This window comes from Tinamus guttatus, unplaced genomic scaffold, assembly GCF_059628265.1.
Source record: "Tinamus guttatus ecotype Peru unplaced genomic scaffold, ASM5962826v1 Tinamus_guttatus_pri_ptg000942l, whole genome shotgun sequence".
Classification (NCBI taxonomy): domain Eukaryota; kingdom Metazoa; phylum Chordata; class Aves; order Tinamiformes; family Tinamidae; genus Tinamus; species Tinamus guttatus.
In genome coordinates, this window is record NW_028289476.1 from 1,855 (window position 1) to 28,813 (window position 26,959).

General features: G+C 58.5%; 2 protein-coding genes across 2 annotated transcripts; one reads left to right on the forward strand and one right to left on the reverse strand.

Moving 5' to 3' along the window:
* The first annotated feature begins 867 nt into the window (after positions 1 to 867).
* Positions 868 to 11,276, forward strand: INSYN1 (inhibitory synaptic factor 1). Its single transcript, XM_088538171.1, has 2 exons — positions 868 to 1,233; positions 10,567 to 11,276. Exons 1-2 carry the CDS (start codon positions 1,162 to 1,164, stop codon positions 11,197 to 11,199), a joined length of 705 nt encoding a protein of 234 aa, XP_088394297.1. The 5' UTR covers positions 868 to 1,161; the 3' UTR covers positions 11,200 to 11,276.
* Positions 11,277 to 19,175: 7,899 nt separating this feature from the next.
* LOC104577617 (zona pellucida sperm-binding protein 3) lies at positions 19,176 to 22,107 on the reverse strand. Its single transcript, XM_010225106.2, has 9 exons — positions 21,706 to 22,107; positions 21,173 to 21,291; positions 20,990 to 21,093; positions 20,535 to 20,712; positions 20,337 to 20,457; positions 20,142 to 20,233; positions 19,922 to 20,067; positions 19,545 to 19,664; positions 19,176 to 19,335 (listed from the first exon to the last, which is right to left on the reverse strand). Exons 1-9 carry the CDS (start codon positions 22,105 to 22,107, stop codon positions 19,202 to 19,204), a joined length of 1,416 nt encoding a protein of 471 aa, XP_010223408.2. The 3' UTR covers positions 19,176 to 19,201.
* Positions 22,108 to 26,959: the final 4,852 nt, after the last annotated feature.

Consider the following 26,959-nt stretch of genomic DNA (forward strand, 5'->3'; position numbering starts at 1 on the left):
CGGCGCCCAGGGGGCGGCCAGCGCTGAGACCCCCCCGGCTCCGGTCGGTGCCGCGGGCGGCGCGGGGGAAGGAGGGGGGATGCGGGGGGTGCTCCCGGCAGCAGCGTTTTGGGGAGGAGGAGGAAGAGGAGGAGGAGAACGGGGGGGGGGGGGGGGGGGGGGGGGGGGGGGGGAGTCTTCTCGCCCCCTCCATGAGGCGGCGCCGGGGCTCGAACCCGTGGCGACGCACCCGGCGCGGAGGGGTGGGCGGGGGGAGGGAGGGGACACCCTGGGGGCTTCCCCCAGCCCCCCCCCCAGCAGCGCGGGGCGGGCGGGCACCTCTGCTAACGTCTGTCCCCCTCTGACAGCCCCCCCGCGCCACGCCGGAGCCCCGGGGGAGGAGGAAGAACAGGAGGGGGAGGAAGCAAGGAAGAGGAGGGGGAAAAAAAAAAAAAAAGGCTCCAAGGAAGCGCTTGGAGCGGCGCCAGGCACGGGGGAAGGAGGATCTGGCCGCCGCGCCGGTAAGTCCCCGCGCCGGGTCCTTGTGTCCGGCCGCGCAGCCGTGTGTCCGGCCCCCCCGGGGTTGCGCGGTGCGGGGCTCCCTCCCGCATCCCCCCTTGCAGGGGTGCCGGCCCCCCCCCCGCCGCCGGCAGCGATGCCTCCCGCCCGCTCTCCCTCTGTCTGTTCCCGCAGGAGGGGACCCGGGCGGCCCAGGACGCCACCGCCGCCATCCCCGCCGGGAGCCGGCAGCGCTGGAGCACGGCCGGGATCGAAGGAGCAGCGACGCGGCGGGGACAGCGCGGGGACGCCCCGTACCGCCGCCCGGGACCCCGCCGCCCCTGCCCGGGCCCGGCTGCCTCCTGCTCCTCCTCCTCCGGGCACCGGAGCGGCCTGGCTGGCGGCGAGGCCAGGCCGGCGCGGCGGGCGCTCGCTCGGAGGCAGCGGCGACGTTAAGATGGTGAGAGGTGCCCGGGAGAGAGGGGCTGCGCGGACGCCAGGCCCCCCAGCTCGGGGCGAGCAGGATGGACAGAGGCGCCGCGGCGGCGAGCCCGGGCCCAGGCCGCTAGCGAAGGATGAACTCCCGCACCTCCCCGCACCGGCAGCCCACGCAAGAGCCTGGCGGCAGCGGCAACTGTAGCAGCAGCAGGAGCAACGGCGAGCGGGAGCGCATCCGGAGCCCGCATGAAAATGGTGATCGGGCAACTGGAAGGCATCTTGCAGGAGCTCAAGGAGGTGGCCAAGGAGCTGCGGGAGGTAGGAGAGTGCAGGGGCTGGGGGGTGATGCGGGATCCTCAGCGGGGGTGACCCCAGGGTGCGCGCGTGGGGCGCGATGGTGCAGGCTGTACTCCCCCGTGGAGCAGTCAGGATGTCACCTGCCGGCATTGGGCACACAGGCGCTTGCAGGTCTCTACTCACACTGCAGGTCCCCGCTCACCTCTGTGCTGTCCCCCTGCCCCAAGGGCTGGGCTGGGCGCTGCAGAGCTCCGGGCCAGCAAAGGCACTGGTGCAGCCTCAGCCGTGACCTGGCATCAGTCCCGGCCTCCTCCTGAGCTGGGGACAGGCCCCCACTTGCAAAACCACGCATTGACCTTGACTCTGAGCGGCCACTGGGGCTGCCCCTTGCTGGACTGCTGCATGTGAGGGGCTGGGTTGAGCAACCAGCCAGTGCCGGTGCTGGAAGGAGCACCCAGGATTGCAACATCCCCACCGGTGCCACCTGCTTTTGTGCCGAGTGCGTAGGGTCCTTCCTGCCTTGGGGGGATCGCTGAAACCAGGGGCAATGAGTCCCTGGTGCCAGGGCCCTCGGGGCAGGGGAAACCTCCCCTGTGATGCAGTGTGGCACCTGGGTGCAGAGGGCACTCAAAAGGCACCTGGGTGCAGAGAAGCACAACCAGGCAGGGGCTGGTGGCAGTGCCCGGCGCAGGACATGCGGGGCTGCGTGCCGTAACCCGGGAAAGCGAGTAGATGCCCTGGCGTTTGGCTGTTGGGATACATTTCTGCTGCTTCCTAGTGAAAACGCATAAAAATATATTTTGTGTATGTGTGTATGTATGTACACACACACAAGCGTGTGGCTGGAGTTTCCCTCCGTGCTGCCTCCCTCCTTTGCTTGGCAGTTTAATGCTGCTGGGGCTCAAAGTTCAGCCCCCAAGTGCCTGAAGTTGGTGGGGGAAAAGGGACCTGGATGTGGCTGATGGTTTCAGATGCTCCTGTGGGCGCCAGGGATGCTGCAGATGACAAGCGCTCGCTGGACGCGACAGCTTGCGCTTTGCCATGGGGTGCGTTCGTCTCTGTGGGTTTGCGCCGGACATGCGGGTGCAGGCCGGACGTGCTCAGGGTCTTCCTGGAGCTGTGCAAGGCACCAGGCTCATCTGAGGGAATGCAGAGCCCTGCCAGCCTGGCAAGGGGATGTGGGTAAAGCAGGACATTAGCCTGGACATCCCTGGAGCAGAGCCTTGCTTACCCCTCCGTGACACTCGGCACGGGGCCGTAACCATGCAGGAAGCAGCCGGGTGCCACCGGTGGCTGCTCCAGAGGCAGAGCCATCATCCCCTGTCCTGGCATGAGGTGACAGCTCTGGACCTAACGTGGCCCTGCTGTCCCCCGAGGGATGCAGTGGGTCCTTGACTGGCTGCCCTTCGTCCCTGGGGCTCCCTGCTGCAGGCAGGATCCCGGCGTGGCCCGAGGCTGCTTCTCCTCCTGGTGCTTTGGGTGGACAAAAGAAACTGCAATAAATAAAACAAAGCTCAACTCTGGCACATCCATGGGGGAACCCAAAGCCCCTGCAGCAAATCGCTGAGGGATTAAAAAAAATCGTACTAAAGCAAAAGAAAAAGGGAAAGAGCTGAAAGCCTTCCACATTCAGCCCAAGCTTGCTCACTGCTCCCAGAGCATAAACGAGCATTTAACAGGGATTGAGGGCAATTTATGCCCTCTTTAGTGCCCCTTGCATCAGGACGTAGAGAGAGGTCAGGTGGGGACTGTTATGCCTATAGGAGCATCCTTCCTGCAGACTCCCCGTCTCCCGCTTTCCATTGGGAAGCGGGATCGGGTGCCAGCCCGTGGGCCTCCCATGGCAGGAGCTCGCTCTCCCACCTCAGAGGAGGCGGTGCGTCCGGGAGGAGCCCACGGGCCATGGCTGGAGCTGCCGAGCTCGCCCTGTCCTCAGCCACCCTCGCCCAGGGAGCGCCGTCCTGCAGCCGCGGTGTCGTTACCTCCACTCGTCGCTGCAGCCGCTCGTGGCTGTGCTGAGCTCCAGCCTGGCCACCGGGAGAGGGGACCTGACGCTTCCCCACTCCAAACAACTTCCATCAAACTTCCCGGAAACTTGTCACATTCATGCAGTGCTGCATAGAGCTCGGGGCCACAGCAGGCCCCGGAGACACCGCGCAGCGGCACGAGGCGCTGCGTGCACGGTCAAGCACCCACCATGTTTGCAGCTGCAGAGCCTTACGTTTTGGTGCTGCAGGTTTGGCCGTTGCAGACCAAAGTGCGGGAAGCAGCGAGCAACCAGGAGGAATCACCTTGTGGCATCGTGGGCACAGGGAGATCTGGGTTCCCCTGTCCCACTGAGCAGCAAGCAGGTTCCAGGTGCTGGAGGCTTTGGAAATTCAGTTCCTTATTTTGCAAATCGATCAGAGCAAGTTACGTGCAAATCTCATCCAAACCCACCCAGAAAGTATACAGTAGGCAGCAGATGGCAAATCGTAAGCCCTAGGAAATCAACCTGGTGAAAGAAGAAATAAGCACCTGGGTTTCCCTACCTTGCACTTAGCAATTCTCCCTCTGGTTGGAGTCGCCTCCCTCTGCAGGGACAAGCCCCTTGATCCAGAGCCACTGCTGCCCGGAGCTGCATTTTGGGGATTGTGGCACCCATCGTTCTACACCAAGACGGGATTTGGGTCCGCAGGTCCCTGCTAGGGGGAAAGCGCCCGCTCGGCTGGTGGCTTTGCCATAAAGCCACGATACTCTGGGAGGTGCTCAAAGCCCGGGGAGGGATGAAGCTCCAGGCTGAGCTTCCACAGACTCCTGGGGGTCGCAAGTGAGGCTGGTCAGGGCCATTAATGCCCCTTGGCACCCATGGGGCCGCCAGGCTTGTAACTAGTTGTTCAGTGTTTTGGCCAGGTTGCTTTTTGTGGAAAGGCTTAGGAAAAGGCCCCTGGAATGCAAGGGGGTCCAGGTTTCCCCTGGGATTCAGGATCACTAGTCGTGCAAGCTGCGCCGCAGCAGGCCTAGAAGCAAAGCAAAGCTCCCATGTCGTTTTCCATGTCCATTTTATTCAGGATGATGTTTTCCTGGTTTCTTTTCCTCCCCACCCCTCCTCTCTCCCTCCCCCTCGCTTGCCTTTTGTGTATATAATTATCCCCCAGCACTCCAAGACAGGGCTGTATTATGTGCGGGGAAAATGATTATTAAATCTTTGACTGCAATCGCACACTGGAAGTACAAGCGCGCAGGAGGCCGGCACTGGAGGCGCTTCCGCCACGCCGGCCGCCTGCCTCCCGCTCCACTCCGGCGAGACCCGCGCGTGGGCAAGGGGCAGCACTTGGGAATGTTCCAAGGGGGCTAAGGGAAATAACGCAGCCCATCTTCATCCCGCTGAAATGCACAACGGGTCTGCGTAGAGCCTCTAAATCCCCCTGCACGTCCCTGCTGTGGCAGCCCAGCACCCCTCGGTACCACCCGGTACCGCAGCAGGATCCGCCGGGTCCTCATGAGGGATAAGTGACTCCGAGAGGTTCCACCGCTCCCGCTTTCCACGTTGTCCCAAGGTCTTCGGTGGAAGGAAGATCAGAAGATGCGCCCATTAATGCTAATAAATACCTTAATAATGTTGTAAGCAGTAGCCACAAACGTTCGGGGGAGGAAGGCAGGTGGTTATTCCAGTACCGCATCCTGGAGAGCCACTTGGGGCTGTTCAGCGGCAGGAGGTAGAGCAGGGCTCCAACCCTGGTGCCCTGCAACCCCCAGCCTGGCACCGTCATTTACACGCGTCAGCGCGGGGAGAGCGGCCCCATGACCCAGCTCTCCTTGGCTGGCTTGCGAGCGAGCTCCGATTAATCCTTTACTCACTATCCAATATGTCCAGGAGATGTTTGGGGAAGCGGGGGAAGGCTTGGCTGCTCAGTTGCGGGGGCTCCCGGCAGTGGCTCAAGTCACTATTTCCCCAGGGAGGGAGTTGCTGGTTTTCAAGAAACTAGTGCCAAACACCTCGGGAATGGGGTTTTCCGACTGGGCAATGTGGGCCCACTCCAGCTCCCTCCATGCTCGGCCCACAGCGAGGAAGAGCGTGGAGGGAGGCAGGTCGGGGCCGGCATGGGAAGCATCAACAGGTGCGCGGATGCCTGGACATCGGGCTTCTCCTGCAGCCGATGGCTCCATAACGGGTCACCTGCCTCTTCCAGGGATATCCTTCCAGCGGGGGAGCTGGCCTGGAGGGCGGGCGGCTGTTTACCGTGCAGGGAAGCGCAGCTGCACCTGCCACCCTTGGATCACGGCCCGGCCTCCTGGCAGCCGCCGGCACTCCCGGCGCACAGCTCCGGGCCCTGCTGCCTTCCAAGCAAAGTCCTCACCGGAATGCAGGTGCCACTGGGAAATTCTTTGGGAAGAACTAGCCGGAGAAAGGCAAGCGAGTAGCTCAAGTGTCCAAGCTCAAGCCACCAAACCCGAGTGACAGCTAGAGACTCAAGTGGAAGGCTCTTGGTTTGCAGCTGAGCTGATTACTAAAACTTCCATTTAAAAAGATGTTCCAGATGTGGAACATCTGCCAACCCAGGTATCCAGCTGGGACAGAAGCCACCAACTGGGGACATCCCAGGCTTTTCTCATAAAGCCTCCCCATGCTGCTTGTGGTGTGGGGACCATACACGAGCCCCCCAGGGAAGGCAGGCGCTCCAAGACCTTCTCATGAAGGTCTTGAGGCAGAAGGGAAAACGTTTCTGTGAAAACTCAGTGGTGGAAATGTAGGTTATAGAGTGGCCAAGGGCGAAGGGCGCGGAGTGGAAGGATCTGGCATGTGGCATTGCCAGGTGCTGAGCTTGTGGCAGCAGTCACGGGGACGTGGAGAAGGCGATGGCCTCAGCCACGGGTCTTGGCATCACCTCCTCCTCCTCCAAGAGGCTCCTGCAATGGCCAGAACAGCACAAAATGGGGACAGCCGCCTCTGTGTGGACAAGGTGGCAGGCAGCAAGACTGTCCCCGGGGTCTTGCCCGGAGAGCCCCAGCCCAGCATGGGGCAGAGGGACTGGCCTCCATTGCCCGTCTGTGGCGCCCGGCTCCCATCATCTCCATTAAATGACTCCGCTGATCTGTGGCGAGGGGAACAGCAGGGAGAGGAGCCCAAATCCTGCTTTGTATTTAAATCCAGGCCTCAGCGGGTACCTAGTGTCACGCAGGTACTTAATACCCCCCCACACCCGTTTAAAATAGCAAGAGCGGGGAGAGTGCTCCTAAAAATAGCCCAGAGCGAGCCGTGGGTGACGTGACACTAATCCCCGCGCGGGGATGGGGATGGCGCGCAGCAGCGCACGAAGCCCAGCTCCGGCCCCATTCCCTCGGTCCCAATGCCCTCCTTGAAGCAGCCTTGGAATAACTCCCCTGTCGCTGCTAGGAGAAGGGGGCCCTGTGGGGTTGAAGCTCCAGGGGCTAGAGGTCCGGGGTGTCTCCAACCCGCGGGCTGGAATCACAGCGGGAGACGCGGCCGTGGCAGAGCCTGCCTGAAAACGGAGGGAATCTTGGTTCAGCTGAGGGTTTCAGTGAAACCATTTTCTGCCTTATTAAAAAATAATAATAGCTGGGAGGTTCCCAGGGACGGTGCTTTTCTCCCTTTTCCCAGTTCTTTGTTTTTTCACTAAAAAAGAAGAGGTCACATGCTCTTCCTCCCTCCCTCCCTTTCCTCAAATTTTCCCCCTGCTCTCCCAAATGAAAAAGAATAGAGAGAAAGGAGGGTCGAGTGAGCAGTGGGAGCAGCGGGATTTGTCTCTCTGGTTCGGGAAGTGATTTGCAGATCGCTGGGGACAAGGCCGTGCCACATCTCCAAAGGGGCCGTCCGGGAGATGGACTCCCTGCGGCACAGGGCTATCCCGAACACAAGCGGCCTCCAGGAAAGCAGCTGAGACCCCACTGAGCTCCCACGGGCTCCTGGGGTCATGGGCAGGATGTGGGTGGCAGGCCCATTAGTCAGGGCCCCTACTGGGCACTAGTGACCTCAGGGCCCTGGTGGCCCCTGGCCTCTCCAAAAAGGGACCTTGCTCCTCCTCTCCGAGTGCTCTGGGTCTGATGGTTGGAGCACTCCTCCAGTTTCCAACCAAAATCTGATCCTGGCCAGGCTCTACACATTTTCCCTGGAAGGATGTTTTCCCTTCATTGCCATGTTCCCGGTCACTCCAAGACCACAGTCCTTGGTACTTGGGCCCAAGGTTTCCTGGTGCGACCGGGCCAAGCAGCTGTGGGTGCCCCAGGTGCTGCCCACGCCGCTCTGCAGCTGCCCTTGCTGGTGGCCCTGGCACCAGGGCAGGAACACAGCCGCCAGCCCCGCTTGCCACACATGTCAGCCCCGTGCTCTCCTTGAGGTCCAAAAGTGCAGCCCAGGACCGTGCGTGCGCTGTGTGGCCGGGAGAGGATGCGGGGGCAGCTGGACCAGAGCATCCTCTGCTGCCGGGGCCCGGGGTGGCCAAGGAGGGAGTGAAGGGAGCTCCCAGCCCAATCTGCTGGAAATAGGGACTGCACCTGCATGGATTTGTCCTAGCTGTGGCCAGGGTAGGACCACAGGGAGGACATGAGCATCGGGGCCACCAAGGAAGAGCGGGTCCAGCAGTGTGGCTGCCACTCTGCCCTGGGCTCAGCACCACCGCGCACCCGCGTCGCCCTCCAGGCTGGCTATGCTGGCGACACGAAGGACATGGGCTCCTCACCAGCTCCCCTGGAGCGGGGCAGGAAGCCCAGCCACCCTGCCAAAAATACGCACTCAGAAATGCTGCTGCTTTTGGGTTTCGCTTCGTGCACTGCCTCCCACATAGGAGAAATGCCAGGCGCGTGCGTGTGCACGCGCGGGGCCGTGCAGAAATACCAGCCAAGAAACAGCGCACGGCGGGTGCAGACACAGCTGTGGCAGCAGCGGGTGCTGAGGCGGCGGCAGGGTTCATCCCTGCTCGAGCGCGGGGCCTGGCAGCCCCGGGCTGAGGGTGTCCCGGGAGAGAGGGATCCCTGCGCCCCGTCTGCAGGCAGGGAGGAGGCGAGCGACTCGCACGGGTTCGCACGGGGACTCGGGCTGAGCCTGGGAGGCAGCCCAGATGCCAGACCATCTGCCAGGCGCCTTGCGAGACCCTCGGCCGCCCGCCACTCCTGGGTGCTCTCCTGCTCCCGGCTTTGCCCACTCCTCCATCCCCGCTCTGCGGAGCCGCCTCCCCATCGCCCACGGAGCCCAGCAGGGTTGGGGCTGGGATCCAGCTCGCCCGGGTCCCCGCGTGCCCTCCTCTCCCACTGCTGGAGACGAGCACGGCCTGGGAGGCGATGCTGCTCGAGCCGCCTTGCTCAGCACCCTGCTCCGTCCACCGCGGGCCCGGCAGGAAGGTCCATCCCGGAGGAAAAGAGGCCGGGCTGCGCTGCAGACTCGAGCTCAGCATCGGCATCCTCCCTCCCAGCTCGGTCTGGGAGCTTCTTGCTAAGCACCACGCAGCTTTCACGGGGGCACTGAGACCTGCGGCGCCAGGCCGCACTCAATCCTTGTGAAGCGGTGGCTGACAACTTGCTTCTGAACAGCTCTGTGACCCTCTAATCTGGAAGCAGGACCCCCCTCCTTTGAACCAGGATTAAAAGCCGTGAGATTCCTAGTCAAGGTCTATCACTGGTGCCCTGCTCATGTCTGCCAGGAGAGAGCGGGCCCCGCTGTTAAGGAAAGCAGTCTAAATCAAGTCGTGATCAAAACAAATATCTCGCTTTAATTAACTGGAGGATGCGCAGGTGTTCATGAGATAAGTGCTATAAAAGTTCAACAACTTGATCTGTATTTGTGAAGGGAAAAGCCCTATTCCAAGCTCGTTGCCTCTGATCAGACCCTTCAGATTGATGCGGCAGGAGCTAACAACATCTTTAGGGATGCATGAGGCCAGATGAAGATTCCTAACAAACAATTTCTGATCTCCAGAAACTGCACTTTCCGTGCTCAGCACGTCTCGTATCATTCAGAAAACAGCTTTTGTGTAAAGGAAAGAATTGAAGAGGGACATCCAAATAGTGAAGACCCTGTTGCTTCAGGAAGCCCTCCTTGAACACCCACCTTGCCTGAAGGCGTGAAGCAAATACCAAACCTGGGGGCCGTAACTTTCTTCCAGATTTTGCTTGGTCCTGATCTGCCTCCAAAAATAAATGCACAGTTATCCTATAAAAGCAAATATCTCGACCTTACAGGTGATGTGCAAGAGCACATCGCAGCATTTGCAAAATGACAGCTAACATAATCGTGAGCAGCAGCTGAACATCCCAGCAAATGCGAGCAGGGTTTGTTTCCATCACATCAAGCCCAAGGCCTGATTTGAAAAGCCGCCTCCTGGTTCTCTCTGCCTGCACCTCCGTCCAGGGTAGCTGAGCAAGGTGTGCTGGACACACGTCCCCCAGGCTCTCCCGCGGTGGCAGAGGCCCATTTGAGCCACCCAGGCTGCCACTCGCGTGCGTCTCAGGAGCTGATGTGCTTCGAGGGTGAAGTCGCCGTGCCAAAACCTCTGTCCCTTGCAACCGAGTGGGGTCTCCTCCTGCTCCTGGGCAGCTCTGAACCACAGGAGGTGGCAGGACAAGCACCCGCTGGGAGCCGCGGGACAGCAGAAACGTGCACCAGCATCCAGCACCATGGCCAGACACTCGGAAAGGGGACACAGCGCCAGACCTGGGCACCAGGAGCACGTCCTGGCTTCCCATCCTGGCCCGCTTTAACCTGTTTCTCCACCTGGGCAGGCGTGCTGCCACCTCCTCTTGGGACACACAGGCCTCTTCCACCATCTGGAGCCCCTCAGGTGCCTCCAGGGCCTCGAGCAACGCTTCGTGGCCATCTGCTCAGGTGGTTTGCAGCGGTCCTGGGCATCTGAAGAGCTCGGGTGAGGAGCAGAGGGAGGACATGCAGCCCGGGCACACGCTGCAGGGTTTGCTCTGGGCCACCGTGCACCGAGGGGTGGCCACCCCGCAGCTCCCAACAGTCACGCTTGGCTCCGAACCCCGGGTGCTGGGGCCATCTGAGAGTCAGCCAGGGCTGCAGAGTCGCTGGGCTTGGTGCACGCTAGATCACAAACTAGGACACGACAGTCTATTATTGTAAATTTTTCAGGGCTTGTTTTATTCACACCCCAGCAGCGGCCGCCGCTGTGTGCTCCTGGCCGGCCCCGTGCCATGTCCACAGCACGCGGGGCAACCACTTCCCAGGCAAGGCTGGGGAGGCCGGCGGGGACGGGGACTCGGCCATGGGGATGGCAGAGCCCGGGAGGGCGTGTGGGAGCACTCTGAGGTGTCTCTGCTGGAGGAGGAGGGCAAGGGGGACGGCGGGAGCGGGGAGGAGGCGGCCGCAGCCCCGCTGCGGTAACAGTGCCCATGTGGCCGCAGGTGGTGAGCCAGATTGACCGGCTGACGTCGGACTTCGACTTCGAGCTGGAGCCCGACGACTGGACCACGGCAACGGCCAGCAGCACCTCGAGCAGTGACAAGGGCATGGGCGGCGGCGAGCTGGGCCCGCTCGACCTGCTCGCCTCCGACATCCTTTCCGACAGCTGGGAGTTCTGCTCCTTCCTGGAGGCCTCCACACCATCGGACTCGGGCGAGGGCGCTGAGCCGCCCGCAGCGCCACCCACGGGACCGGGCCGCCCGCCCGACTGCCGCCTGCTCAACGGCGGCGTGCCGCTGGCCAATGGCCCACGCGGCGGCACGCCGGACTCGTCCAGCGAGGAGGCGTTCAGCACAGCGCGCGCGCCGCCACCGCGCCCGCCCGGCGCCCGCCCAGAGCGCGTCCGCTTCAGCGACACAGTGCTCTACCACGCACTGTGCTGCGACGACGATGGCGACAGCAGCGGCGACGTCTCGCCGGCAGCGCCGGGCGCCGAGGAGCCCCGCCGGGCCCCGGCCGCCCTGCGGCGCCGGCCACACACCCGCAGCAGCGGCACGCAGACCGTGGCCGACAAGAGCACCCAGACGGCGCTGCCTTATGTCCCGGCCAAGCAGAGAGTCAAGAGCAAGAACTGACGGGGGGGACGGGGCGGGACGGCTTATATATATATACATATATATATATTTAAATAAATCAATAACTGATGGTAAAAGCGATGTGAGAAGGTGGCAGAGAGGGGAAGCTCCATGTGGCCCTCTTGCCTCTCAGGGAATTTTCAGCTGTTGCACAGACAGTGCCAAAAAAATGGTATCGTCCCCAAAAAAGTGGTGCCATGTCACAAGCATCCAGCCACGCGGGCCCCCAGAGCAGTCACCAGAGCCACCAGGTGAAAAAGCTCGGATAACTCCAGGGAAGACATGTCACCATCCTCTTGATGCCAGGTATCGATCTGCTACTGCTTGCTAGCCCACACTTGCAATGCTCGGTGGGTTTCCAGCTCTCCGTTCCTGAGAAAAAAAAAAAATGCAGGAAGCTGCTCCCAGCGGGAGGACAGGGCTTGTGAGCAGGACTTGGGAGTTTAGTGTGTGTGCACTGCTCACTTCCATATAAAATAAGCCAAACAGAAAGCCAGGCTTGCCAGGAAGGGCCCTGAAGCAGCAACAGGGAAGCCAGGCGGCAGCACGAGGACGCTGCATGAAAGTCTCCTCAGAATAAACTTTCTCAGCACATCTTGCTTTGGCTGGGGCTGAAAATAGCCCGAGCTGCCCATGAGCTGCCTGCCCAGCTGGCCCGTTTCCCGGGCCTGCAGTTTTCCCCGCATCCGTCCGTGCCCAGCCGGCTCCCACTGCTGCACCGGCGCCCCGCGCTGCTGGTGCTCCGCACGGTGCTTCCCGGGATGCAGCGAGCCCGGCTGCTCCTGGCCACCGGCACAGGCACCATCTCCTTGAGATGTTTCACTCCCCAAGAGCTGCCCTGGGCCAGGAGGAGAGTTTGTACCTGCCAAAACGTGCTGGAAAAAACCTTCCCTGGCAGCTGCGAGCCCGGGGCCAGGAGGCTCCCCAGATCCCTCTCTGTGCTGCTGCTCCTGTCTCTCTCCCCAGCGCAACCACCTGCAGCTCCTGCCCGTGCCAAGGCCACGGCCTCGCGGTGGCTGCAAGAAGCGCCGCAGAAGCGCAGCCCAGCAAGGCGCAGGCCTGGAATGGGTCCTCGTGGCCACGAGGCGCCAATTAATCCTCATTTGCACCCTGGCACTCACCAGCCTTTAATTTCACAGCTTGTTAGAGGCCTCCTTGCCGCAGGACGGCTGCCAATCGATCTGCGGCCCGGGGTGACAGCTTCCCTGCGCTCGCAGGCTCAACAGCTCAGCCGCGGCCCGGGGCAGCCCCCGGCCTGCTCGCTTGCCTGTCAGAGCAACGACGGGGACATCACATGTGGTGCTGCGCAGGTACGGCCCTCCTGCAGCTCCTGCTTTGCCCCCAGCAAGAGGGACCAAGGGATGGATGTCCTGGGTGCCGGGCAGGGGCTGCAGCAGCCAGGGTAGGACATGCCTGAGGGCTCAGTAGAGAGTCCCATCACAATTAGGGGATCAGCCAAGAGTCCCAGCAGGTTTGGGGTGATGCACCAGGCCCAAGAGCAGCCAGGAAGTCCATCCGCACCAGGACCGCAGGGAGCTAGGGCCAGCGGGAGGGCAGAGCTCCTGCACTTGAGGCACCAGACTGAGCTTAAATAGGGCTGGTGAGCCCACGGGGAGGCCCAGGGCCATTCATGGCAGGTTTCTGTCACTCATCTGCTTTCGCCTGTTCTGTCACAGCTGGTGTCACCCAGCAGAACGGGAAACAATATCGGCAATGCCAAGAGGCAGCAGTGCCTCTGCAGCACGTCACCATAGCCAAAGACACGGGGTTTTCTCCTCCCCTGACCAAACCGTCCCCTTCCCAGCAGAGTTCAGCTCTGGAGGCACAGGGTAGCTATGGCACCAAGACGGTCGGGCTCGGCCACAGCTAGATCAGTGCTGAGATGGCAGCGAGACCTTCTGCTGGCCACAGGCACGCACAGTCAGAGGCTGGGATCCACTGCCAGCGCGGGAGCATTGCCTGGCTTTCGGATAGGGGTGGGTTAAGGACGTGCTTTAGCCACTTCGGCCTCTGTGCCCAAAGGTGTCCCCCTGCTTCAGCCGGGCTCCTGTCCTCCCCTCTGGCTGGGAGCAGCAGCGGTGGGGACGGGAAGAGCAGACCAGGAGGCCCAAGGACAGCCACCACCGCTGCTTTCACGCACTGGGGAAAGCCAGGGCCTGCCAAGTGGCATTCGGGGGCTCTCCCACCGCTGGGTGGCAGTGGGCACACGCGCACACTTGTACGCCCTGCACGCCCATCCCCACCGCCTCAGGCCTTGCTGCTCCGCCAGGGTGCTCACAAGGAGCAACGGGCACCACGTCCCCTCCTGCTCCTTGGAGGATTCAAAACACCCCAGCACCATCCCCAAGGAGGGGAAGGAGCCTCCGCAGGAGAGCACGGGGCGCAGGCAGCCCTCCCAGCAGCGGGACACGGCGGGAGCAGGGAGCGGCGGCCGCGGAGCCCGCGGGAGCGCAGCTGCGCCGGAGCAGCCCTGGAGGTCCTTGTAAGACAAGGGATGACATGCTTGATGGGACTTCTTAATTAGATCTCGCTCAGCCAAAACGTACCGGGGCTCCCCTGGCGGAACAGCGTCAGACAAAACATTAATCACGCTCCAAATAAATAATTAAAATGTTGTGGCTCTTTAAAAAAAGAAATCAGGAAAAATTAAAGCCATCGGTCCCAGCCCATAAGGAGGACCATGGGCACTGGGTGCAGAGATGCTGCGTCCCTGAGAGCAGAGGATCAGCCACAAGGTTGGAGCAAGCAGGAGCCTGGGAAGAAGTCGTCAGCATGGTCCAGACCACGGGAGCTGACACGGGGAGAGCCAAAGTCCCGAGAGGCGTCAGGATGGGGTTTAAGATGCCCAAACTTCTGCATTAAAACACATTTATCCACAACCAACATTTGTGGCCTCAAATGATAGAAGGCAAATGTGCTCCATGCCAACACCGTGAACACTGGCCACGTGCCCTGGGGTAAAAAAACTCCCCTCCTTTGGTCTCGTGCAGTCTCATGAGATTATATCCCTGCTCACTTCTGCCCAGGAATGGCGGCAAGGTGAGAGGGGAAGCAGGAGAGGGGTGGTGAGAGATGAGGCTGCTCGGCTCCCAGAAAGCCTCTCCTTCCCTGCCAAGGAAAAGCGGTGCGAGAGGAACACCGTGCGCGGCAGGTCCCCAGAGCAACTTTCCTGCTCCCAGAGCATCCCCTTGGGGAATTTCTTTCCCGAGAGGAATAAAGGGCATGAGAGGAAGCAGGGGATGCAAAAGGGCTCTCTGAGAATCACCAGGCTCTTCAGGGGTTCACCAGCAAGAGCCCAAATCCTGGGGGACTCAAGCTGGAAAATCCCAGTAGGAAAAACTTCTTTACCTGGCACCTAGGAAACACTTGAAGAAGGAGAAAAAAGGAGAAGAGGCTTCACAAAAGCAAATTCTCCCCCCGCACCACGCCCTCGTTGCTGGAGCAGAGATGAATACTCGGTATAAGCAACAAGGAGCTTAAATTATACATGGAGCTATTTCCGTCGAAGAAGATGATGTAGAGGAAGGCAGGCTCGCCCGCTCCCTGCAGCCACGCAAACACGCTTGGGACGGGACAGAATTTGCTCCCTTGTAGCACCAAAAACGCAGCCGGCGCCGTGCTGGATCTCATCCCGGCCCCTCCGGGAAGGGATGTCCCTGTGCTCCGATGCAGCCGGGCTGCCAAATCCTGCCCTGGGGCTCCCAACAACCACAGCACCCGGATTGCAGGGAGTAAAGGCTCAATCGCCCCTTGCAAGCCCAGCACCCAGCTCTTTGCATCCCCGTGATGGCTCCAGTCCTGCCAAGAGCCCAGCGGAGGCTCTGACACTCACTGGGAGAAAAGGCCTCCCCCAAACCGCCTTTATTGCGTTAATATTTGCAGGTAATGAAGTTAGATAGCACTTAGAGTCCCGATCAAATTAGGAAAGCTATAATGAACAAGAAGTGGTGCATTAATTCATTAGCAGCGAATTACACTAAATTATCTCGGCAAATAAGGCAAAACTTTAATTTACCAACGGTGTTTTCAAACGGCTTTTGCTCCTTGCCTCCCCTTTGCGCCACAGTGCATTTTTTTTAATGACAGCCAAAACAAGAGAAGAGAATTAAATCCAGCTCTTTGGGGAAACAACTTGGTCACTCATATGGGAATAAAGAACCAAAAGCAGCACCAGGAATTTTCCTCCTCATCTCCTTTTCCAGGTCCATTTTCCAGGCAGAAAATGGCATATAACAAGGGATGAATAACAGTAAATAACCTGCAGCACATTTTCTAGGGCATGACCTCAGAGAGAGCTCGCCAGGGCAAGAAAAACCATCCCAGCACCCCTGAGCCCTACTCGGATGGGCCAAAAACCACCTCCTGCAAGAAAATAGGTATTGTTTACACCGACCTCACGGGAAACACCTTTACAGAAGTAACTGCTGGTAAAAACCGCCCCAGCAACGAGTCCCAGGGCTTAGAATAATGTTCTGCTTTGCTAATCGCCACGGCCGGAAAAAATCATGTAGCAATTTCCTTGGACATCTGCAGACAGCGCATTAATAATGGATGTCTTTGGGAAATTAGCCCTGATAGAGAACTGCCAATTTGTCCATGTTTAATATATAAACGCGGGCATCAAAGTTTAATACCTGCTTCAAGGGGGCGCAGACCTGCGTGGCCTCACAAGGGCCCCATTCGTGTCACGTCCTCAGCCCTGATGGACACAGGGAAGAGGCACTTGGCAGGGACCTGGCAGCCTCATGCAGAAGCAGAGGCAACGCAGCATATCCAGGGGTTCTTCCTCTTCCCCCATCAGGAAACAGGGTGGAAAAACACTTGCTGGTCCCCTCTCCACATCCTCACTCCCCATAGGCCTGCTGCCTATCTGCAGTATAAAGCTGTATGTATATTTTTCTTTTCTGTGTTTTCATTGCAGCATTTTTTTTCCTCTCTCTCTTTTTGAGATTCTTTTTAAGGGAAAACACGGTTCCTCCTGCATTTCCACAGCGCCTGGAGGTGGTGATTCAGAGACCTGGGGGCGCAAAGACCCCACGAGCTGGGCTCACATCACCCTCCCTTGCCCCAGAAGGCACCTCAGGCAGAAGCAGGATCCTTGGGACACCAGGGACCTTATCCACAGGCACGAGCCAGGCGCGTGGCCGCAGCGCTGGGCTGAAAGGAGCCCTTGGATGCAGTCATCAAGCCCTTGAGCCTCCCGGTTGAGAGAGGGACAGCACAAAGGCAGAGGTAGGTTTCAGGTGCTACCAGAACCACCAGCCAACAGATTCAACAGCTAAACTGGACAGTTCTTCCTTGCCCTCCTTTTTTCCCTCCATGCTGTGGCTGCTGCAGTACCTGCAGCCTGGCAGACAGGGGTATTTACATTTTCTCCCCACTTCCACAGAGCAAGTTAATCTTCTGACTACAAGTTTCCAAGTGAACACAGCAACTCATTATTTTTTATCCTTAAATTTCTTTAAGATGCACCTGATGTTCTTCTCTATAAGAAATTATTTCTTTTAATTGTCTTGAAGGCCACTTATAGCATATCACCAGCATCTCCATATAATATGCCACTTACAGCAAGCTTAAAGACACAAGTGAGTAGCTGCAATGCATACTTATTTCTGTCATTAATCGCTACAAATTGATTGTTCTGCCAGCACACGCAGCTTCCTAATTAATTCTTTACGCAGGTGCTTGTGTGTGCAAGAGAAGTGAATGCTAACAGAGTGCAGACCAGCAGGTAGGGCTGGGAGGTGCAAGGCCGACGGGGGCTGCAGAGGAAGGGCTTGCTCACAAGCAGGGAAACGGGCCATCCCCTCCAACACATGCTGCAGGCTGGCACCACCACGGATGCCGCTTTTGCTACTGGTTTATGGTATCTTAGCCTTGGACATCAGCTTCCCGGGGCATATGTAGTGCTGGAGAGCAAGTGATCCGACATCCGTCTCCTGGAAATGGAAGGATCTCCCACCCTCCCAGCAGGGGGAGAGGAAAGAAGGTAGCACTGTTTGCCTCTAGGTCTCTTCTGCCTCCAGCTTTGGTCCCCTACTCTAAGCCAGGGTTCACCAGCTTCCAGGTATTCCCAGCCCAGCAGTGAGTAAAGCCAGGGATGACACAGCTGGAGGGCAGACACAGCCACCAGGCACCTCTCTGCTTCCCTGGGCAGCCCAGCACCAAGGCAGGAGGCAGCGATGCCACCCACCACAAGCCTGCAGCAGGGCCCAATCTGTGCTGCAGGGCCCTGCTCTGGAGGAGGATGAAGCCCCCAGTGCCTGTGAAACCTGTCACCTCTGGCTCCCCAATACTCCCAAACCCGAGATCAGGGTAGGCTGATGATCTCAGGGCTGTTTCTCCACAGAGGCCTTTCCCTTCTCTACCTTTTCCAACCTGAAGGAAGTCAGAGCAACACCTCATCTAGCCCCCCCCTCCTCCTCCCCCCATCCCAAGGTTTCCCATTCCTTCCTGCTCTTGGCTATTGAGGGAGAGGGGAGGCCAGGGCTGAGGCTCTCCCTGCTCAGCAGGGCCTCTGCATCTCTCAGTGTAGCTCCTGTCTCCACCTCCTGCAGCAAGGCAGCCCCTTCAGAGATCCTCCTCCGTGGCGGAAGGGAGAGGATTCACTACTGCAGCTAACACACAGGAAGCCAGCGTTAGGCCTGGCATTAATCAGACAGAGCCTAGGAAGCAAGAAGGTGCTTTAACCACTTGGTTCTTTAGCCAGAGCCCAGCTCACTAACCAGGAGCAGAGACCAGAGACTCCCAGGTGGTTTCCTCTTACTCCAGTAGGTAAGGGCAAAAATATATATATTTATTAATTCTTACTACTTGTGAATCTATGGCTGTGTTAAAACAAGCTAAGAGCAAGAGCTGCACAAGGCCTGGCTACTGGGGGAAGCTGATGTTGCTTTATAAGCAGCAGTGAGTGGTGCACAGCACTTCCTCAGCTGGGAACCACATTGGACATGAGGGGACAAGTTGCATGACCAAAGCATGGACTCTACTGGGCTGAGCCTCCTCTTCCAAGAAAGAGGCCTCAAAAGAGGATCTGAGCACTTCAGGATTAGTGCTAAGAGGATCAGGTCCACTAAGACTGAGCCCCACATATGCAGTGCCAGGGGCAGCAGAGGAGGCAGACTGGCCACCCCAGCACAGCCAAGCAGGGCATAAAGGGGCCTTAATGAGCCTGCTTGCTAATTAAGGGGCTCCTCTTCACTCCAACAGAGCCACCATTCTCACCCACATAGCCGCCATTTGCAGCAAGAGAAGCTCATGACAGACTCAATGCCCAGAGAAGCACAGGCCTCAGCCAAGCTCATTACATATGGCCACTGTGACAAGAGAAGGAGGTCCTGTTCAGGAGCAGGATTGCTTAGGAGAGCAGGAGAAAAATAAGATTTTGTTCATCTCTAAAGTTAGGACAGGTACCACAACACATAGCAGACCACCTAAACAGGAGGTTCTGCAGTTCACTACCTAGCTGGCTCTCCCCACCTTCAGGAGGAAGGGATTAACTTTTAGAAACAGACTCTGCTACACAAGCATCACATCTTGGCCACATGCTCTCAGTTGAGCCTTGGGGAACATGTCATCTTGTCAAGGTAAGATTCAGAGCATCTTCAGCTTCTGTAGCTTCTCCAAGAACCTTGTGCTTAAAGACAGGTTTGGAATCATGACCTGGGAAGACTTCAGCCCCCAAAGCCTACAAGGCTGCATTGTTATTGCACCTTATTTCAGCACTGTTGCCAGACTCATGGAGGAGAGAACCTGGAAAGAGCTGCTCTGAGCACATCCCAAGGCCCTTTCCTTCAAATCCTCCTGCTTAAGAAAAGAGACTCCAGCTCAGAGCACTGCAGCAAGAGGCAATAACCCACATCCCACCTCCAGACTTGCCTCCAGAGGAGGCCTGCAGCCTAGTATCTGCAGGAGACCCAGTGTCAAGCCTGCTGGGTATCCCTGCCCTTCCCCCAGGAGAAGACAGGCTCAGAGAAGAGAAACACTGTTTATTCCAGGGGGGTTACAATAACACTCCCACAGGAGGGCAGCTGCATTTTTTGCACACTAGGAATAGCGCAAGGGCAGTTAAGCTCAGCACAGTAGCTGCAATGAGCATGACAACTTGGACCAGTGTAGAGAGTCCTTCAGCAGCACCTAGAAGAAAGGAGACCCATTTACTAGGCATTTAATGGCTTTCCACTGCCAGTGCCTGGACTCAAGGCAGGCAGCTTTGGAAAGGAGTCCCCTAGTCTGAAGTGTCTGACTTTGTCTAGCAGTGAAATCATGAGGGATTTGGGACTAAATCATCCTGAAGTCACCTTCAATGGCATTTAAAGTATGTTCATACAGAAAAAAATCCATACCTTGTGCAGTCTTCCCTGCTGGCAAGAGACCTTCTGAGGAGCTCCATAATCCCCGAGCTGGATCGAGGATTATTAGGGGTCCAACTGAGATATCAGCTTCCAATCCCTTTGAGGACCCACCTAAGAAGAGACACACACAGAGTTCTTAGGGAAAGCAGCTCACACAGTCTCAGGTAGATCTGCCAGATGTGTAGTCCCTACAGAGTCAGGTTCACAATAGTTTTAAAGATGAGAACATATAAACAGTTCCTGGCTCAAGGACACTAAAGAGCAGCTTGTTTTGTCCTTAAGATTAGATCTTCTCTAAAGATCTTTCAGCATCTTTGGTCATGCCAGCCTGAAGAGTCACCCAGCCTCGAAGGCCGCCTTGGTCCTACCTCGTCCAGAAGGCACAGCTCTTCTCGAGCGCCTCTCGGGCCGCCTGGCCAGAGGGTTGGCTCTGCGGGAGTATCCTCCCTGCAAGAGGCAGTGGCCAGTCTCGCAGCAGCTGCAGATGTCTCCAGTACCCTCCACTGGAACCCAGCTGAAACAGAACCAACCATGAGACCTCTTCCTAAACTGGTCCCAACCCTCCCCCCAGAGGGGCCAGCTACTCACAGGCTGCTGGCTTTGTTGAAGAAACAGGCCTTGTTTAGGGAATTTGGGGGCTGGTCAACTGGGGAGACCTTCAGGTGACAGGTGATGTAGATCTGAAAGGAATATTAAACAGCACACCCAGAAAGTTTTATTTGTCCACGCAGAGCAGCATCACTTTGGAAAGTGTGAAGGAGTAGGGCAAACACCACATCTTACCAAACTTCTGTCATCTTTGGCAAACTTGAATACATCCACCACAAACTGCAGTGTTTCCTGCCTTGGTCTTGGGGACAGGAAAGCTGAAGTGGCCTCATCTAATCTCCCATCCACCAAGCACCTAGACAAGGATCAGAAGTCAGCAGCTTCCCAGGCAGCTCCAGCTGTAGACCATGCAGGCAGCAGCCCATCCCTTACCCATTGAGGTCAATCAAGGCATATCGGGGCAAGGAGTTCTTGTCTGGGGTCAAGGTAGCAACACACTCATCTACGAAGAGCCTTAGAGGGACATGGTTCTCAGAACTGACATCAGCTTGGAAGTGCAGGCTCTCCCCCATCTGGAATCCATTGGAGAGTCTCTCCGCACTCCAGTCATCTGGAAGGCAGGTTCAAGGCTACAGGTCACTTCTGATGAAGTATTAGCCTCCTATGTTCAGGCATCACCATGGCAAGCAAGGGCTGCCTTGCCACAGGCAGTTCCCTCATGGCATGCAAGGGACTCCTTAATCCAGCATCACGCTCACACACCTCACTTCCACAATAGCCATTTTCAGCCCAGAAGCTGCTTTCTGCCCAGGCCATCAGCATCTGTGGCCGGAACCTGGCAGGACTGGCGATCAGAGGAAAATAAGGAATTCTAGTGTTGTACTCACCATTCATGAGGCGCAAGGAAAACACCAGCTTCTCTTCTGATGACAGGGTGGAGCGAAAAGGAGCCCACGTGGGCCTGATGGCATTGCTGCTCACATTATTCCTCCTGGAAAGAGAAACTATGCATTAATAAGGATGTCCCCATGACCCTAGGTCCACAGGAGCAGTCTACCTTATCTGCCCACCTGGGGTAATGGCACTCAATGGGAACCACCGCAGGGCTTGTTCTTACAATGACTAGGTTGCCTGCAGGAGTAGGTTTGTAGGACAAACTTGTTTTGTAGATCAAGGAGTCTGAGGTCATCTGGAAGGAACATGTTAAAGGACTGATAAGTCAGTGAAACTACTCTGTCATCCCAAGAATGTGGGCACTTCCAGATACCCAACAGTGTCCTAGGACACCTAGGTCCATCAGCAGCCACCCTATGCACTTCCCAGTTCACCATGGAGCTTTCTGTGCCAGAAGAGGAAGAAGGAGATGCCCCACAGGCTGCAGGAGAGGCCAGTCCCCAGGACTGGCACATTAGCCAGTGCACACACCAAGCAGATAAGGACTGTGACCCCAGGGCTCTGCAAGCAGCCTCCTCCCAAGGGACTCCAGCCCACTGGATCCAGGCAGTCCTCACCCACTCCTGGCAAGGAGGGTGCCAGCACACTGGGACCCCCTTCACACAGGAGCCTCCAGGGAAGCCTCCGGCCCTCCACACTGCCCTCTCACCTGCAGGGTGCTGCCACACTCGTGGAGCCCGGCCACAAAGGTCACCGTGTCCTCCGTGGCGCTCATGGCCTGGCAGGCGGCTGGGCCCAGGGCCAGGTCCGCAGGCCTCACCAGGCGCCCCATGCCAAAAAGGTCCCTGTGCACCGTGACCACCATCTGAGCCTCCTGGCACCGCACGGCCACAGGGTGCAGCGGGGATGCGGCCTGGAGCTGGGAGAGATCCACCCAAGCCCAGGGGGAGGCCTGGGGGAAGGCAGGTGCCTGAGGCTGCCTCCGAGAAGAGTCCCCTCTTACTCTCAAAAACCCTGAATTCCTCCAAGGGGAATCCCAGGGACTAGAAGACACCACTCCAGCAAGCAACCAGCACAAGAGAGCAAACCCCAGGCTGCCTCCAGACTCCATCTTGGCCTCAGCAAACCCAGCATAGGGAGAGGTTGCTGCTCAGAGCTCTTATACCTGCGCTGGAGCCCACGCAGACCCAGCACACCTGGGGCTGCAGCCCGACCAACGCGGCCCAGCTGGGCCTGGCCCTGGCAGCCAGCGGGGTTGCCCTGACCAAGCTGGGTCCCCATTGAGGCTGGCCATCTTCTCCCTGTGTGCCCACGTCCTGGCTGGAGCTCTTGTCCCCTGCCTCTGTGCCCATGGCTCTCTGCCTCCGCTGAGGGGACCCAGGCCAGGCTGGGCCACCAGCGTCCAAGGACCCAGTGAGGCTCCCTCGAGTGTTGCTGCTTGTGAGCTGCTCCGCAGTGACCTCCTAGTGAGGGGGACACCACGGCAAGAGCGCTGGGACATGGCAAGTGGGTTTTACTGGGTATCCAGCACAAGGCCCTCGTGCACCAAGGAGTTCATGCGCTCCAAGCTGGGTAGGCCCCTGGGGCTTCAGCCCCGGGGCTGCGTCGGGAGCGCTGCCGACCTCCCCTAGCAGCATCAGAGATCTCCCAAGCCCTGGCCGTTGAGCACCAGCAGCTCCACAGTGTTGGCTGGTGCACACAACACCGGAGCGGACTCTTTCCCAGCTCTCTCCTCACTGCAGGAGCCCCCGGGGCTGCCGGCCTGTGCCTTGCAATCTGCCCGGCCTCCGTTCACGACTCTCCGCTCTGCGTAACTGTGTCTCGAGCAATGAGTGCACCCAAACCAGCTCATGTGAGAGCGTGCAGAGGCACCCAAGCCCATCTTCTCCTAATAGCTTCTGATAAGTGAATGGCAGGCATCATCAAGAGATTAATTGGCCTTCGTGTGTTAATTAGGCGCATCTGCTCGCATGTACCGCACGATAACCAACACGGCAGGGTGGGACAGGGAGCCAGGGGCCAGGCAGGGCCCTTTCCAGAGGGCAGGGGATGGTGGCAGTTTCCCCCAGCCCAGGACGTGGTCACCTGCACCCTGGGTCTGCACCGACGCCATCGCGTGAGCCAGGGGAGGTTTATGTAACCCCAGCAGCGCTGGCAGGAGAGGCATTTTTCAAGGCGCTTTATCCACGTGCCCAGGAAAACGGGCTTCACCCCTGAAGCACCTTGTTCCCCCTCTCATAGCTCCCGCACTGCAGCCTAGGGTAGATCAAGCAGCCCCTGCTCCACTTGCCGGAGGAACCGTCAGGAGGAGCAGGGCCTGGAAGCCGCTCTCACACCCTTCCAGGCCCTGCCTTGGCCCAAGCTTTTTCCATGAGCAATGAATAAATGATACAACAAGAAAAAGCTTTCCAGATGGCGGGGAAAGTCTAACCTCAGGTCGTCCCTCGTGCTAGATTAGAGGGTTTTGCCCCGCGGGGACAAAACAGGGCAGATCTGCAAGTTGTTCCTGGCTCGGAGCTGGCTGAGCGTGGTGCAGCTGACGCAGGTTTAGGCCCCTGTGCTCAGCCTTTCTAAAGAGCAGAGCCCACTGCCCTGTCCAGCTTTCCCACGTGCTTCCCATGACCCCAGCCCCAAGCCTGGCAGCCCGGGGGACCCCAAGTGCCCAGACCAGAGCCCAGGACAGCCAGACTGCAGCCTGGCTGCTGTGGGGCTGTGCCCAGGGACAACCATCACGGCCTAAAGGGGATGGGGGTTGCTGCTCTAGGGGGAATGACCCCGTTTTTCCTCCAAGACAAAAGAGCTCTGTTGACACACACACACACACACACACACACAAAAAAAAAAAAAAAGGCAGCATTGCAAACCCATTGCCAATCCATAGGGATGCATGTCTGGAATTTTCCAGTCTTCTCCTCTGCAAAGCTAATAAAGATATACACGCACACGCTGAGAGTGGGGAGATGCTGTGGCTGATGGGCCCTGGCACAGCCCTCAGCACTGCGCGGGGGACGGATGTTTCCATCCCGCCCCGGCGCTCTGTCTGCTCCAGCCATGCACGGGCAGGCCGGAGCACGGGCAGCAGGACAGGACACAATGAATTTCAGGATGGAAGGAGGGTGGAAGATTCATGGGCCTTAAATGTGGCTGTTTCCTGCTGGCAAGAAAAAGGCTGAATCTGTTGGGTGGAGAGCAGCTTTTATTCTCATTTGGGTGCATTAGTGACTCGTGATCGATAGGCAGTGAAAAAAAAACCATCCACCATCTCCCGGCTCTCTTGCTGCAGCATCCATCACTGTAATCCGTGTTTAATGGCTTCGAAGGAATAGCCTTTCCAATCCGCGAGGTCCTCTCACTATGCATTTCCTCCAGTAATGAAGGACACCAGAGGACATCTCCCTTCTTTTTCCCAGCTGCGATCCGTCTTTGCCTGCGCTGGCGGCAACTCGGCTCCTCTGCTTCCCTGGGGATGGGGCTCATCAGGCTCTCCTGAAGCTCCTTCCATCCCTTAATTTCCATGTGCTATTTCTCCAGCTGTCTGAGAACACTGGAAAGCAAAGGGTTGTCCTCTGCGGGAGCAGGCCGGCCTCGGGGGCCAGCGTGGACATGGGGATGACCTTCGGGGTGGGACGCAAAGCCCTCTCCAGCGCCGCGGCACTCCACGGAACGCCGAGGAGCTCCAACCTTCTGCACTTCCTCCAAGCTCTTCTCAGCATCTCACCCAAAGGGATCTCTTTGCCAGGGTGCTTCCTCACCAGAGTGTTGAATATTTCCTCACGAGGGGCATTGCAGTGACCTGGTGATGTCTGAGCATCCCTCATCCCGCTCCGGAGCTCGGGTGTGCTCCTAACGGGAGACGGAGCACAGAAAAATGGGGGAGTCTCTTTGTAGCTTGCGACTCACAGTACTCATTAATTTCCCTGGCCGGAGACCACTTCTAAATGCCAGTTAGGGAATTTTAAGAAATATCACTGTTTTCCTTCAAATATCTCTGCAGCGACCTCCAAGTCAGGGAGATAAATAGGCGAGCTGCTTTTCTCCTGCTTCGGATCACTTAGAGCTGCTGATTGATAAATCACTGAAGTTGCCCGTGACAAATGGCACAGGGTGGCCAGGTCTATAATTAAAATGTCTCTTAACTCCCTGGTTATCTCTGACATATTGGGACCGGGTGCACTATGGCAGCAGGAAACAACAGGCTTGGGGCTCCACCTGGAAGAAAATGGGTCTCGGGAGAGAGAAAGTGGTACTGAAACACCTGGAAACGCTTCACATTCTGGGAGGTGTGACAGGAATTGCCAAGGCGAAGCTCTCCCTGGAAGAGGCCACTTGGAAGACAGCGCTTATTGCCACCCTTGGCATGGACACGTGAGGCAGAGGCTTCTGGAAACGTGGCTCAGCAGTGGGATGGAGCACTGCGGAGCCACTGGGAAGCTTCCCAACATCTCCCAGCACCCATGGGCATCGCACGCCCCATCCCATTAACCCCCATCCACCCGGCCCCAGCCGGGCCCCATGGTTCCAGGCAGGAATGGGGAGCAGCGTATTTATCTTCCTCCTCCTCAGCAATTAGGCGAGCGCAAGAGCAGGCACGCGGATTCATTATTGATGGAGAGCGGGAAGCCCCTCTGGATGCATTGGGGCTGGCCCGGGGATGGCACTCGCTGCAGTAACCAGCCACGTTGAATTAGTGCTCTGCAGCGCGCGGGCGTCGGAGGAACCCGGCCTCGCCGCCCCGAGGTGGCCAAGCCGCAGCGGACAAGCGGGCCGGAGCTGGAGCGGGAGCTGGAGCAGGAGCTGGAGCTGGAGCTGGCGCTGGAGCAGGACTGGAGCTGGCACTGCAGCTGGAGCGGGAGCGTGTGCTGTGCCTGCATCCCTGGGTGTCCGTGGGAAGCCTAGCCGAGCTCTGCAGGGCCCACAAAGGGCGAAAGCAGAGCCGTGAGCTCCGAAGCAGCAGCCGGGGAGCTGCTCAGGTCCTGGTCCATGGATCTCCTTCCTGGAAAGGAGCTGCAGCTCCAAATGCCACCTGTAACGGATGGGCACAAGCCATTTGACATCCCAGTTACCAGCCCGGCTGCTCCTCGCCTCGGCACAGCCCAGGCGCAGGACGACCTTGGGAAGGATTTCGCTGCCTGGCTTTTCCCAAAGTGTGTCTTGCTCGGTCGGCTCGCTGGGAATGGCCAATTCCAGCAGGAGCAGGCGACCTGCGAGGGCATCCACAGCGCCAGACTGGAGCCCGGGCCTGGAGCCACTGCCGGAGCCAGCCCATGGACGCCCCCTGCCCGGCTGTGCACAACCAAAATCCCCCAGCCCAGTGCCCGGGGGTAAATGATATTAGTGGCACCTCATTAAAAGTTGCACCAAAGCCTAATTCGGGCCATCCGTGAAGGCCCCTGGATGAAACAACCATCCATCGCCTCTCCAATGCGGGCTGCATTCCGGCACGCTGTAACTTGTCTCACTTGCCCGTTTCCCTGCCCATTGGGGACTTCTGTCCCGTCCCTCCTCTGCCGCACGTGTCCGTTCCCCTCCCAGCCCAGCCCAGCCAGATCCCAAACCTGTGAATCTGGAGTGACTCCTGGGGCCAGCGGCCTCCGGGACACTCCTGTCCCACGAGCTGTGAAGAGCACTTGGCCAAAAGTGACTGTCCCCAAGGAAGGGGAAACCCATGCAGCAATTGGGGATGTTGGATTCCCAAGGAGAGGGGGCTCTGGAGTGGGAGATGAACAGGTTCGTTCTCCTCCTCTTCCTCCTCCTCTTGTGGCACAGGGGTGCGAGGAGCAGCCTCCCCTTCCTGGGGTCTGGATACAGGAATGTGGCTGGGAAGGAGGGAGGGAAGAACCTGGGACTCCCACAAAAGCAAAACCCTCCCTCTCATTGACATTTTCGCTGACACTTTCCTGCAAGAGAAGTGGCAAAACTGAACCCAAACAAAGGCCTTCGGTTACCAACTGCTCCTTGGCCTT